The sequence below is a fragment of the Hypomesus nipponensis genome, chromosome 22 (assembly GCF_054491055.1).
Source record: "Hypomesus nipponensis isolate SF chromosome 22, ASM5449105v1, whole genome shotgun sequence".
Classification (NCBI taxonomy): Eukaryota; Metazoa; Chordata; class Actinopteri; order Osmeriformes; family Osmeridae; genus Hypomesus; species Hypomesus nipponensis.
In genome coordinates, this window is record NC_140382.1 from 13,093,443 (window position 1) to 13,106,213 (window position 12,771).

At 45.1% G+C, this 12,771-nt stretch overlaps 2 protein-coding genes across 3 annotated transcripts; one reads left to right on the forward strand and one right to left on the reverse strand.

Moving 5' to 3' along the window:
• Positions 1–179: 179 nt before the first annotated feature.
• Positions 180–6,957, reverse strand: sclt1 (sodium channel and clathrin linker 1). Its single transcript, XM_084686331.1, has 22 exons — positions 6,854–6,957; positions 6,288–6,332; positions 6,090–6,163; positions 5,867–5,922; positions 5,701–5,773; positions 5,523–5,578; positions 5,298–5,427; positions 5,090–5,212; positions 4,892–4,957; positions 4,048–4,118; positions 3,811–3,901; positions 3,628–3,719; positions 3,306–3,483; positions 3,031–3,129; positions 2,272–2,343; positions 2,086–2,160; positions 1,814–1,956; positions 1,405–1,597; positions 1,090–1,286; positions 800–878; positions 503–598; positions 180–352 (listed from the first exon to the last, which is right to left on the reverse strand). The coding sequence occupies exons 2-22, from the start codon at positions 6,322–6,324 to the stop codon at positions 290–292; spliced, it is 2,064 nt and encodes a 687-aa protein (XP_084542457.1). The 5' UTR covers positions 6,325–6,332; positions 6,854–6,957; the 3' UTR covers positions 180–289.
• A 39-nt stretch (positions 6,958–6,996) lies between these two features.
• c22h4orf33 (chromosome 22 C4orf33 homolog) lies at positions 6,997–11,134 on the forward strand. Of its 2 annotated transcripts, none has more exons than XM_084686332.1 (6): positions 6,997–7,115; positions 7,369–7,549; positions 9,587–9,647; positions 9,747–9,798; positions 10,029–10,228; positions 10,982–11,134. In XM_084686332.1, exons 2-6 carry the CDS (start codon positions 7,369–7,371, stop codon positions 11,076–11,078), a joined length of 591 nt encoding a protein of 196 aa, XP_084542458.1. In that variant the 5' UTR covers positions 6,997–7,115; the 3' UTR covers positions 11,079–11,134. The 2 variants fall into 2 exon arrangements, with proteins under 2 accessions (XP_084542458.1, XP_084542459.1); XM_084686333.1 differs by having other exon boundaries at positions 7,006–7,120.
• The last annotated feature ends 1,637 nt before the right edge of the window (positions 11,135–12,771 follow it).

Here is a 12,771-nt window from a genome sequence, read left to right on the forward strand (position 1 = left end):
ATAACAAATGTTACATTTCAATGACGAAAAAAAAAATGTGTCAGCAAAAAATACAAATACAAAGTTTTCTCCAATATGACTTGCGTGCCATTTGAATTGGTTCATAGATGGAAAGATCTGAATCTACAACAAGCCGTATATTCAACCCTGTAAATCACAAAGGACAGCCAAGACCACAATACATTTTATTTATTTATTGACAAATTCATCAAATGTAAAAAATGGTACAGTAAGCTATAAATGGATCATATAGTGCAGTTTCTATGGTTTCGGGTAGTTACAATGGTGGTCATATAGTCTCCAGATCCATGGTGGACGCCGTTTTCCTCCTCTGTGAGGTCAGCATGTTAAGCTGAAAAACAAGGGGACATTAATTCTGAAAGATACCAAAAAATAAAACCTGGCCCTGTTTAAAACTGCATATTCCTACATGTGTGCGTCCTTCCTCGCTTGACAAAATCACCAGTGGTAGCGTGAAGCCCATGCTGTGAAAGACCCTTACTTGTTGTGCTACGGAGGTTGCCCTCTGCTCTGCCTGTGTTAAACGCCTCTGGAGACGGCCATTCTTCTCCTGGTGCTCTGCAATCTGTCTTTCGTACTACACACGTGAACACACACACACACAAGATGTGAACAGACACACACACACAAGATGTGAACAGACACACACAAGATGTGAACATGGTGAGAATAGAAGTGGCATTGTTGGGAGGGAATTCAGTTCAACAAGTGGAGTGAGAAAATAGGTGGGGGGTTGTAGGGAGAAGGAAAAAGCAGTTTGTGCGTGTGGTGCTCTCACCTCTGCGATGGCCTCATGGTCCGCCTCCAGTTGTGTCTCCAGTTCATGAGAGCGTTGCTTCTGTCGGTTTAGCTCAGCCCTGAAATCCCCAGCCACGCACCACATAATTGTAGTTCACTGACAAACATATTTCCCTGTCCAATTCTAATTGCATAACTAAGCTTGTGTGTCTTACTGGCCACCTAATGGCTGAATGGCCGGTGCGTTGTATTAGGGTTGGAGCTAAAAATCCTACAAGAGCACATCTCTCCAGGAATAGAGTCGTGTGTGAGTTTCTGCCAAGGACTTACCTGAGGCTGGTAAGCTTAGTCTCAAATGCCTGGGCCAGGGCCTTCGCCTCCTCCTTCCAGCGCCGGGAGCTCTTCTGCTGGGCTGCCAGCAGGCGAGTCAGGTCAGCGCTGGACATCCGGCTGCTCTCCTCCACCTCCCGGAGCCGCGCGTCCAGACCCTGCTCCTTCATCAAGTACTCCTGCTCCATCTGGGACACCTGGGGTGGAGGTGGCAGTGGGTCAGAGCGGGGGGATTCTGTGACTGTGCCTGATTTGGGTGTCGTCTGGGATAACCTACAGCCACACGGTGAATGCGTGCGTGCGTGCGCCTCTCACCTCCTGCTTGGCCCGTCTCTGGGCCTGCAGGCTGCTCTTGCGCAGCTCGTCCATCTCCCGGCGCAGCTGCAGGCTCTCCTGCTGCAGCTGCAGACGCTCCTCGCTCACGCTGGCGCAGTCCTCCCGCACGGCGGCTAACGCCGTCTGCAGCCTGCGCACCTCCTCCTGGCCCCGGGAGAGCTCCTCGCCGTACCTGTGGGTGGAGGGGGGGAGGAAGGAAAGGAACTACTGTAAATACGAATGTTATCAATTGCCTGGAATAGGTTGAATTTCATAATAAAAGGAAAAAGGGTGAGCTATTATCATAACTTAATAGGTTTACCTTAACCAGATGGACTCAAAGTTGAACTTAGACTTACATCCAACTAAAACTGAATAAAAACATGCGTTTTCCGTTGTAACGACTCACTCCATCTCCATCTTCTTCAGCTTGTTCAGGGTGCTCTGCAGGGTGATGTTCACGTCATCCTTCATCCTCTCTGCGTTCAGACACCTCTGGAGCAGGGCGTCCATCTTCCTGTACTCGGGCTCTCCGCGGCCCTCCTTGTACACCTGCCGCCAGGAGAGAAGGGGGAGGGGTTCTGATGTGTTCCATTGATGCCTGAAAGGGTCATGACGCATCGCGGCATGCCGATGGCCTGCATTCGAAAAACACGTGGCGAATTTGGCGTCTGTGATCACCTTTTCTAGCTCCTCCTCCACGGCTCTCCTCTCTCTGAGCGACCGTTCTATCTGAGACTCCTTATCGGCGCACTCCTGAATAGGAGAGAGAGATATGGAGGAGGTGGGGAGAGCGGTATTGGAAGAGTGTCCTCTTTGTGGGTCAGATAGTCAGCTGACTTGGCCCCCACCATGACAGGGTCTTACCAGCTGTAGTGCAGAGAGCTCCTCGGCCATGCCATGGATCTGGACGTTACACTGCTTACGTACGTTCTCCACCTGAAACACACACACACTCTTCTTCAAACTCTCAAATGTTTATAAATCAGTTTGTGTTATTAATAGAAACGGAAATAATAATGGTAAAACTTTTAGCACCAGAGTTTTAATTATGAATTTGGATAAAGACCTGACACACAGGCCTGGTCTCACACTGAGGGACGCAAAGTGACATTAGTATCCACAAGGCAAAATTAACAAGATTAGGGAGTTAAGTAGCTCACTGTCGATCCATTATTAGACCACTAGTCTGCCCTGAGGCAATGTAGGGGAGAGTAGTGTACAGGTCTTCCAATGAGAGAAGAAAACGTCTCTTTTCCCAGTTTTGTCTTGGACTATAACAGGGTATCCCATATTGAGAGTTTCTTAGCATTTTGTCACAATACAGAGGCTCTAGGGCAAGGGCTGGTTGCTGGACAAAGGTTGGATAGAAAAATATGAATGCATGTTCTTGTTTAGGTACTATAGACGTGTTGGGGGTTTTATGAAGGATAGGACAAGGATGGAGAATTTGATGAAGATAAGAAATGGACTGGAATTAGGAGCTGAAGCTAAACTAGCAACTAGGGCTAGCAGAAAGTAGTACACGGAAGTGGAGTTGAAGCTAAGCTAACAGTAACAACTAGTGGTCAGGACTATCAGGAAGCTATGCCAGCACCAAAGGCTAGCGGGAAGGAAGTTCCGTACCTCTTTCCTGGTGCGTACGGCTGCGTCCTGAATCAGCTGTTTGATGGCCTCCTTCACTTTCTCCAGCTCATCAGCTTTCTGCTTCTCTCTCAACAGGGCCTGGGAGGAGCAGACGTAAACACACACAGTCGAGCAATCCACAAAACAAACAGTCATTCAAAAGGAGCAAGATAAGACAAGACGGCGAGAAAAAGAACGAGCGCGAAACAGAGAGAACAAGAGAGCAACAAAAAAAAGAAGAAAAACCTTAGAGAGTGATGAAGTCCCATCCCCACCTGGTCTTTGTGCAGCGTGGCCTCTTCAGCCAGCTGGATGGAGTCCCGGACCTTGGCCAGGGCCTCGTACCTCTCCTCCTCCAGGGAGGCGCTGCGGCCCTGCAGCTCCCCCACCTGGCGCTCCCACACACCCCGCTCCCTGCGCAGGGCCTCCGTCTCCTGGGAGGACGCCTTCAACCTGGGGAGGACGGGAGAGTGAGATGCTTGGACGCAACAGACAGAGTATAGGATAAGGTTCTGGGAATAGAATTGCGTGTGTGGTTTGTGTGTGCAAGATAAGTATCTTGGAAGAAAATGAATTGGGGGAGTGTGTGTGTCTCACCTGGCTTCCAACTGGCCCAGGGCCGTCTGGAGCTGCTGGAGCCTCCGGTCTGAGGCCTCCTCTCTCCCATGAGCCTCCACGGCATCAGCATCCTTAAAAGACACACAGTCCTGCATCAGCATACTGTGATACTGGCCCAGCATGTGAGAAACCAACAACAGCGAAATGCTTGGTTATCCTTACCCTTCTCTGCATCTGGTCCTGTACGTTCTGCATGAGCTTGGTCATCTCCTCCACTTTGGCTGTAGCTGTCCGCAGATCAGCCTTTGTCTGCCTGCAGCAGGAGACAAGCTACAATTTCAGTTGTCTAAAACAAAACAGGCGGCAGTGGCGGCCATTCAAAATCTTCAGTGGTGGCCAACAAGGACATAGTGTGATGGCCATTTTGGATGAAATCCTATGTGGCTACAGTGCCGGTACCTGAGCTGGATGCGTAACTCCTCCATCTCTGTGCCCTGTTCCGTCACCGTCTTCACAAACTGCTGGTTGGTCTGCAGGTGGCACGAGATACAAGAGCGTAAGTGGTGAGGCATGGTAGTGCAAACACTACCTTTTCTCTACCTGACTTTTCTCGTACTCACAGTCTCACACACAACGTTTTACAGAACCTATTTTGTGCAACCACAAGAAATACAGCATGGAGCCAAAATGACTCAGCAAAGGATAGAGAGGCGGGGAAACCCGAGGTAAGACCTTCATTAAAAAGACATGAGTAGGATATAATGTTACTTCCCCCTCACATGCACACAGACACAAACACACATTCATGAGCAACAGAAGGCAAGAGTGGAAGGCACCTTACTGCTCTAAACTTACAGGTACAGGTGAATCTGTCTCTCTCTCTCTCTCTCTCTCTCTCTCTCTCTCTCTCTCTCTCTCTCTCTCTCTCTCTCTCTCTCTCTCTCTCTCTCTCTCTCTCTCTCTCTCTCTCTCTCTCTCTCTCTCTCTCTCTCTCTCTCTCTCTCTCTCTCTCTCTCTCTCTCTCTCTCTCTCTCTCTCTCTCTCTCTCTCTCTCTCTCTCTCTCTCTCTCTCTCTCTCTCTCAGTCTAAGCTAGGCGAGTGTGTGTGTCAGCTAAGGATTACAGTGTCTTAAAATGTTACGCAACAGAGGACTTGAGTGGGAACTAGAATGTTTAGGGAAATAAACCAGTCGCAAAACATGATATGAATGTTGAAAGGGGTCTTTTCTGGGTTTGTCCTTAAGATCACCATCATAACAGAGTTCCTTGGGTTGGTTTGGCTCCATTGATTGGCTCCAACTTACTGATTCTAGTTTCTGATTGGCCACTTGGAGTTTCTGGGCGTGCTGTTGGAACTGGATCAGCTGATCCTACATCACAGAAAAAGCAAAGTAGTATTTATGTTCATCTTCATTATGGTACTTATATGGTTTGTACAGGTTTGTACAGAACCCTGCTGAAAACTACAACAATGGTGCCATCTGGTGGATAACAGGGCCGACCTTGAGATGCTGTCGCTCAACAACCTGGTGCTGACCGTCAGAGAGGGTCTTCTGGTACAGCTGCTGTAGTCTGTCTAGCTCCTGGGACGCTGTCTGCCACAGCTCCATGGCCTGCTCTCTCTCCTGCACACACACACACACACTTCACACACTGCATCATACATCACCCACTTGCTGACACTGACGTGAGATTGTGTACTTGTTTGACCTGTACGGAGAGGTGAATCTGTTCCTGTAGGTTCTTGACCAGGCCCTCCTCCCCAAGGGTGTCCCCCTCCAGCCCCACAGGTAGGGCCTGCAGCTGCCTCTCCACCTGCTCCCTCAATTCAGCATGCAGTCTGAGGACACACACATACACACACACACACACTTATGAACAGCTGTTCTGCGGTTTGGTACGCAGGGTAGTCTTAGTCACTCTGTTTAGTTTTACCGTTCATTCTCCTTTACAACCCTCTCCAGCTTCAGTTTGACATCTGTCATCTGCATCTGTCGGTTCAAAGAGTAAAATACGTTGATGTGAGGAGAGGCTGGCAAAGTGTTTTCAACAGACGACAGTCAATGTTGAAAGCAGGCTTTCCCCTTTTTGCGTCAGCCAGAGGGATTGGCACCTGGTATCTCTGTAGCTGATCGTTCATCTCCTCCATATGATGATCATACTCTGCTATCAGTGGGGCCATGATACTGAAACAACAACAAACACATCAACACCCCCCCAGTAAAGCCCTCTTATCTAGGCTTATAGGCACATTCAACTGTGATCAGGGTGAGTCCTACCTCCTATCTGATAGCCACGGGGCAGGGGACTCTGCCCTTCCAGCATCTTCCTCACCCTGGGATCACAAACATTGGTTTAAATACGTTGTTATCGTTTTGATATTATCATCATAGGGAGCTCATTGCACTGATGATGGATTGCCTGATGGGAGGGATTAATTGCACAGCAGCAGACATTATCAATCTATGGACATGTTGCTTATCTACTGTTGGGGCAAGCTACCTGAGCAGATGTTGTGGGTTGGGAGCGCAGTCCATCCACCTGATACTGTCTAAGAGCTGAGTTTAGCCTTTGAACTGCAATAATACACACAGAGCATGAAATCAGCAAGTCCCAACACAGGATAAAGAGTTATTGCATGGGAAATTGAGGTGGGAATTCGCTCATAACTCGATTCATGTTTTTGTTGAGGTCGCTCACCTTGATCACGTAGAAAATCAGCGTCTGCTGTCGACATGTTGGGATCTGCAATAAGAAACCCATGTAATCGACGTTTCTTTTTTAGCATAGATAACTAGGTACAATGAGATAACTGCAGTGAAAGGATTTCAGTAGTTTCAAGAAAGATCCATGGGGGACTACGAGAGTTCGCATATTGGTTGTTATTTAGGCTAGCTACTGTATAGTAGCAGCAGTACTAGCACAAACTACATATCATCTATGGAGAGAGTTTTCGGAATGGCATTCGTTTGATATATGCACGTATAAACTAAAGCCGACTTCAAAGCTGCTTGCCTGCATCGTAGCTAGAGGTTACTAGGCGTACCCTCAAGCCCAAGGTAGTGACACTGTGTAACTAATGACGCCGCTGCGTAGCTAGTGCTAGCTGTCCACAGTCGCTAACTGTAGCAGGCTGCGGCGATTTCAAGGGGCACACGTTTTTATTATGAGGCATCGTAAGCATAATGCATATGTTGCTATTAAATTGGGATTTTAATTCATGTGAATATGGTATTCAATTCATTAACTCACAAACATAGGTTTACCTTTTTTATTGTCTGTTTTGCAACCCCAACCTCCCGTATCCGCCTACAGATTTAAAGATGAGTTGTTCGGATGGAGTTCGCCAATCACAGGCATGTGCATCTTAATGTATTGTCCCTTCCTGTCCCGACGAACACAATTGTTCCGCGTTTCATTCCAGGAAGTCAATACTCCAAAGTCCATCATATTTTGATACATTTCCTACTGTAGCTATCTGCTCACTGTGCGTATATACTTGAGGAAAGGAGTCTACGTTTTGCCAAGGCAAGGTAGCCTAATGGCTTTGTTGAAATTACTCATTATTGTTTGTCACTGCTGGTGAGAAAGGTTTTACCCATGTAACAAACTTGGAGAATTTAGTCAGAAATAGAAGCTGAATTCAGATCATTATATGGTCCTGTGAGCTGTTAATCTCTTTACAGTATATATTCCTTTCCCAATTGTATCACTGTAATATTATTGTTTGTATAATCTTGGTTGTGTACGCATAGTTTCATAGTTGGTTCTCATTTCACAGATGGAGTTTGTGATTGAACACACCTGGGACAGCAATCTTGTGACTCACGACCCTGTAAAGGTCAGGTTTTCCCCTGGAGATGGAGGAATGAAGATGGAGGTGTCTGCTCCATTCTTCAATGACCCCCCGGGTCCTCCTGGCCCCTCAGGCCACCCCTTCCCCGGGCTCTGGGACTACGAAGGTGCGTGGAATTAAACTTTTATTATAAGAATGCATTTTTATAACAGCATTAAGAGGTAGTTTGTCTTTATTTTTTATCAGGCTGGGTGCTTGTAGGAACTGCTGCCTCTATCAGGTCAGAGAGCAGTCTGGCTACAGACACAAAACAGCTAAGGCTTCACAAGAAAAGGGTTTTCATGACACCTTTACAAAACCACTTAACACCTTCATTCATGAGTTTTGATGTCCACATCCAATTAGTAAAAATGAAACATAAAAAAAAGGATATTCGAAAGGTATAAAGATGTAAATGCATTTCAAAGTTTGACATTTTATACGTTTACAGAAATGGGTCCTTGTAGATAACCTTTAACAAAAAGAAAAAAGCTAATTAGTAACATTTTATAATAGAGAAATTATATTTACTCTAGAAACCCAATTAATGGCATTACAACAGGTGGAAGGAAAACATAAGCCATAAAATACAATTTTAATAGCTTTGTGAAAAATAAAATATATTATTTGTATCCCCTTTACCAGTAGGTCTGCAGTGCCAATTATAAGTTATAACTAAGTTTGTTATTTTAAGAGCAAACTTAAAACACTTATTTTAAATCAATTAAACAACATGAACCTTGAGCATGTATATATATTTTTTTTTTTGGAAAGCAACAAAATTATATTACACAGCAAGTAAATAGATTTAAGTCAGTTACAGCTAACCAACAAGAGCAACAAGTCTCTCAATAAGAGTCATTGTGATCCTGGAGGAAACATCAGGTCCAGCCAAACATTCCTAAGTGCCGTTGTAGTTGAATGTAATGTAATGTGTTAAGGAGTGTAAACAAAGTGCAGGAGTGAAAGACATGTTTTACTTTCAAATTTAGAGAGCTCCTTGGTGATGTGACCTACTGATCACAAACAACTCTCAGAATAATCACTGATTACGTTTAAATATTAAACAACCTTTTGTTTGTCAGTTTTTATCCCAATTTTTTTTACATGCATTTTAAATTAGTTGAACTGTTTTGAATATCAAGACCTCCCTGGTCATGTCACCTACACACATCAAATAAGGTTCAGAAAATACATTAAATTGGCCTAGATATGCATTATAGGGAATTTGATTTTTTTCTTCTGATCTGATCATGTTCTCTTGTGAATGTTGTGGGAGTTGGGCCTTGGAAAGGTCAGAAGTTTTGTATCCACATAATTTATTCTCTTGCTGTACTTTCCATATTGTGTATCCTCTATATGGCATGGAAAGAGGGGTCAACGTGTGGGCCTAAATGGTCAGATCCTGATGAATAATAACTCAAGAACTACACAGCCTCCACACTGATTGTGTAGCTCCTCTCCCTATGAGCACAGTTATTGTTTCTTCCAATTTCTTATTTATATTTACATTTCCACCTTTTCATGTTTTGTCATTGTAATCATCATCAATATGGCAAATGTGCTTGTTAGTTCACCTCTGTAATTTATTAGAGATTATTTTCTTGAACCTTGGTTGACTATTCATTTGTTTCTTCCCAAAGCTTTCACCTAGTGCAATGTTACTTACATTTGTCACATTTTTGAATTTCAATAGCTTCTGGGTCATGTCAATTAAACACCTAAATGTCCAGTGTTTATATACACACATTCCAAAATCTAGTCATGCATCTTTGTCTCTGTGGCTTGGTTATCGTGCAAACTGGGCACTGTATGAAGTTGAAATCCATCAGGTGTATTTCTCAGACTCCAGGGATGTGCAGTGTTGCCACCAAGGGGTGCTCCCAACAGACGCTCCCAACAGGCCCTGCATAGTGTAATAAATCAACGGTTTCCATTAAATACAGCCAAAGAGGCTTACTTTCACTTTGCAATAGTGAGTGTATTTGCTATTTTTTTTACTCATTTGAAAACTAAATACACATCTCTGGTTTCTTAACCACAAAAAACACCCAAAGAGGCTGTTGGAATATGTAAATAGTCTAACTGTTCTACTATGAACTCGAATGGACATCTTGCACATTTTATGCAGCACTCTTTACTGTGACTTTTCTCCTCTCCCTAGTGGTTGAGTCATTTTTCCTGAACAGCACTACAGAAAAGTATCTGGAAGTGGAGGTTTGTCCGTAAGTCCAGTTTTTAACTAAAGCTGGATTTTTATGTCAGCTCTCATGGTGCAATGGTTATAAATAGTCAAAAACGTATCTTTTAACTTTCAATCGCAGCCATGGACAACATTTGGTACTTCTGCTCTCTGGAAGAGGTCAAGCGTTCCAGGTAGGAGGACATACTTAAACTCAGATAAAATATATATATGACCTTCTTATAATTTGTTCTTACTGTACCTAATATAATATTATTAGAATGATAATAGACCAAAATCGTGCCTATATAGTATACATAAAACTGCTCATTATTGTAATAAAAGACAAACCTGTATTGCAATTGTGATCCAATTACATCCAAATAAATATCATGTCTGACGTGTGTGTGAATGTCCATCCCAGCAAGGTCTCCCTCTGGTATTCACGGCGACTGTGACAGGGGGCCGATGGATTGGGGAGGCCCTGCTGCCCTGGAGGTACTTCCCACCAAACGTCAACAAGATGAACTCATATGCCATCCATGGTTCCGGGCAGGGCCGCACCTACGAAGCTCTGTACCCTGTACCAACAGAAGACTTGGTGGAGGGACAGAAACCTAACTTGTGAGTATTGGTGTTGTGTGAAGAAATACAAGCTTAAAACATTTGCAGATTATTAGTTCAATAGCACGCATGCTAGTTAATATTAATGGTAGAAAAATACACCGCCTTTTCTTATGAGTAGAATGTCATCGCAGAATGTCATTTTTAGTGGCACCCAATAGTACTGAAATAAATAAATGCCAAGTGTACTAGACAAAGTAAGCAGCCATATTGATCAACGACAAGTCGACTCACAATTACAGTTGACAATACAACCCCGAGGAGAATCCTTTCTCTAAATAGACAGAACTATGCGTCGTTTCCTGTCATCTCCCCAAAAGAATTGTCACTACCTTTCAAAAACCAACTGCCAGTGCTTCCCCAGACTCCTATTATTCATAGGGATGGTCTGACTTGTGCATTTTCAAGTGAGGGAAGTGGAGCTGCCAAAGCTAGACCCTCATCACTTACATGTGCTAGTTGTCGGTGGGCACCCACACGCACAGTCATTCAAAGGTTTATTACTGACCCAGAATGAAATTCACATTTGCCACATTACATGTATGCATGTACGCATGTATGTATGATTGTCTATATATGTGACATGCGTGCATGTCTGCACTTTTGGATGTCAATTTTCAAAGGCTGTGTATGTGGGGGAGTGCATGTTTATGTTTGCATTCTCATATTCACAGATTGCACTTTTCTCTCTTGCCCCTCACCCTACTTCCTCTTTTTTTCTTTCTCGTTCTCCTTTCTCTCTCCATGCACCAGCCACCTCCTGGAATACTTCCAAGACTTCCGCTTGCAAAGCATCATGGGGGAGGGCTGGATACAGCCCGAGTCCGATCTCTGGATGGGAAAGTGCTGAGGCATGCGGGAACGAGAGGAGGACCTGCGACCGTGACGCCAAAGTCACCTGGATGGGGACGAGGGGTTGGGTGGGTGGGTGAATGGGGGGGGGGGGGGGTGTACAAAGCCCAATCTATCTTTATTAGTTGACATTGTCAAATGCCCTGACATGAAATATGTTATCAGCTTGTCAAGTGGTATTAGACGTCACCTGAAATAACCTGGCTCAGTCTGTGACCTACAGGCCCTGAGCTGAAGGAGAGGGCTCTGCCTGGAGGTTCTGGGGCCGTGGAGGAAGACGAGCATAGAGAGAGTCACACATAACAATTCCACTTCCATCATTTTGTGTTATCTGGGTACATTTTCAGCAATTGCTTGACTTAACAAGGCCTTGACTTGACTAATGGGAAAGCATCCCTATCATGAAATTCTGATCAGAAAATACAAAATCTTAAACTCTCCAGAGCCTACTTTGTCTATTGGATCCTCTCAGATTCAAACCCCACACTCGTTGTCGTGACCAGATTGAGGATGACTCAGATGTTCATGGGTCATTAATTGCATAATAGTATACGGGGCAAGTACATTAGCAGGAGCTAATCGACAACATCCTGATTGCACGGTAATTAATGCTTCGTAATCATGTTGATTTAAGTTGTGAGATAAGATTGATTAGCCTAATATAGGGCAGATATTGTATCTTGACATGACAAATAAAGTAATATAACACAAGTTGAAAAGAATATAGATGTTTCCATCCACACCTCCCTCTCTCCATCTCCTCGATCCTGGCACAGTGCACACTGGCACTGCTGCCTCACAGCAAGAAGATCAAGAGGGCAATTCCGGCATTGGGTACTATTAGCACTAGGGACATGTTATCCCAAGGGCTGTCAGTGCCCAGGTTGGGCCTCCCAGGCCTTTCTGTGTGGCGTTTGCATGTCCTCTCTCGTTTCCACATAGAACCCTGTGAAAAACATCCAGAATGGAACAGCTCACTCTCCTGACCTGTCCCTGACAATAACATGTTCCTTCTTACTCCATCAGCTTCCTCCATCTATTCCTTCAGCTGTCTGAAATCACCCTCTGATCCATCACATTAGTCTTCACACTCACTTTCACACACACAAAATGGTATACTCAAACTTGTTTTCACACACACACAGTCAAGCATGTGCAGTGACACATGCGCGCACACACACACACATGATTGCAAAGTGACACACACGTTCCAGCTCATTCTCACACGCATACCTCGACTCTCCGTCGCCCCCGCCGCGCCCAGGCGTGTTCATCCAGGAGCTCTCGGAGCGCTCACCAATTTGTGGTCCTGAGCAGCGTCTCATTGATTTTCATGTTGGGAGCTGCGGCTTCACAGCCTCGGCCCCCTAATCCCGTATTGAGCCCTATCCGTTTTAATTGGCACTCTCGCCTTTGAAATACGCTAGTGATTAGGGCGAGAGAGACCGCTTCCTAAGTCCCGTCGTTATCGCCTCGCGGTCCTCGATGCCACTCGGTGGGGGTGAGAAGAGGGGGGGGGGATTGGAATTCACTGCCAAAGCGTGCACACACTTAAATTTGGTTGCAACATGTGTGTGTTCTCTCTTCCACCACCAACACACACACGCCATGTAACACATGCGCGCACAGACAGGACACACTTGTGAAATAGTAATGCGGTCCTGCACGGCAGAGGTGTCCCTGATCAGACT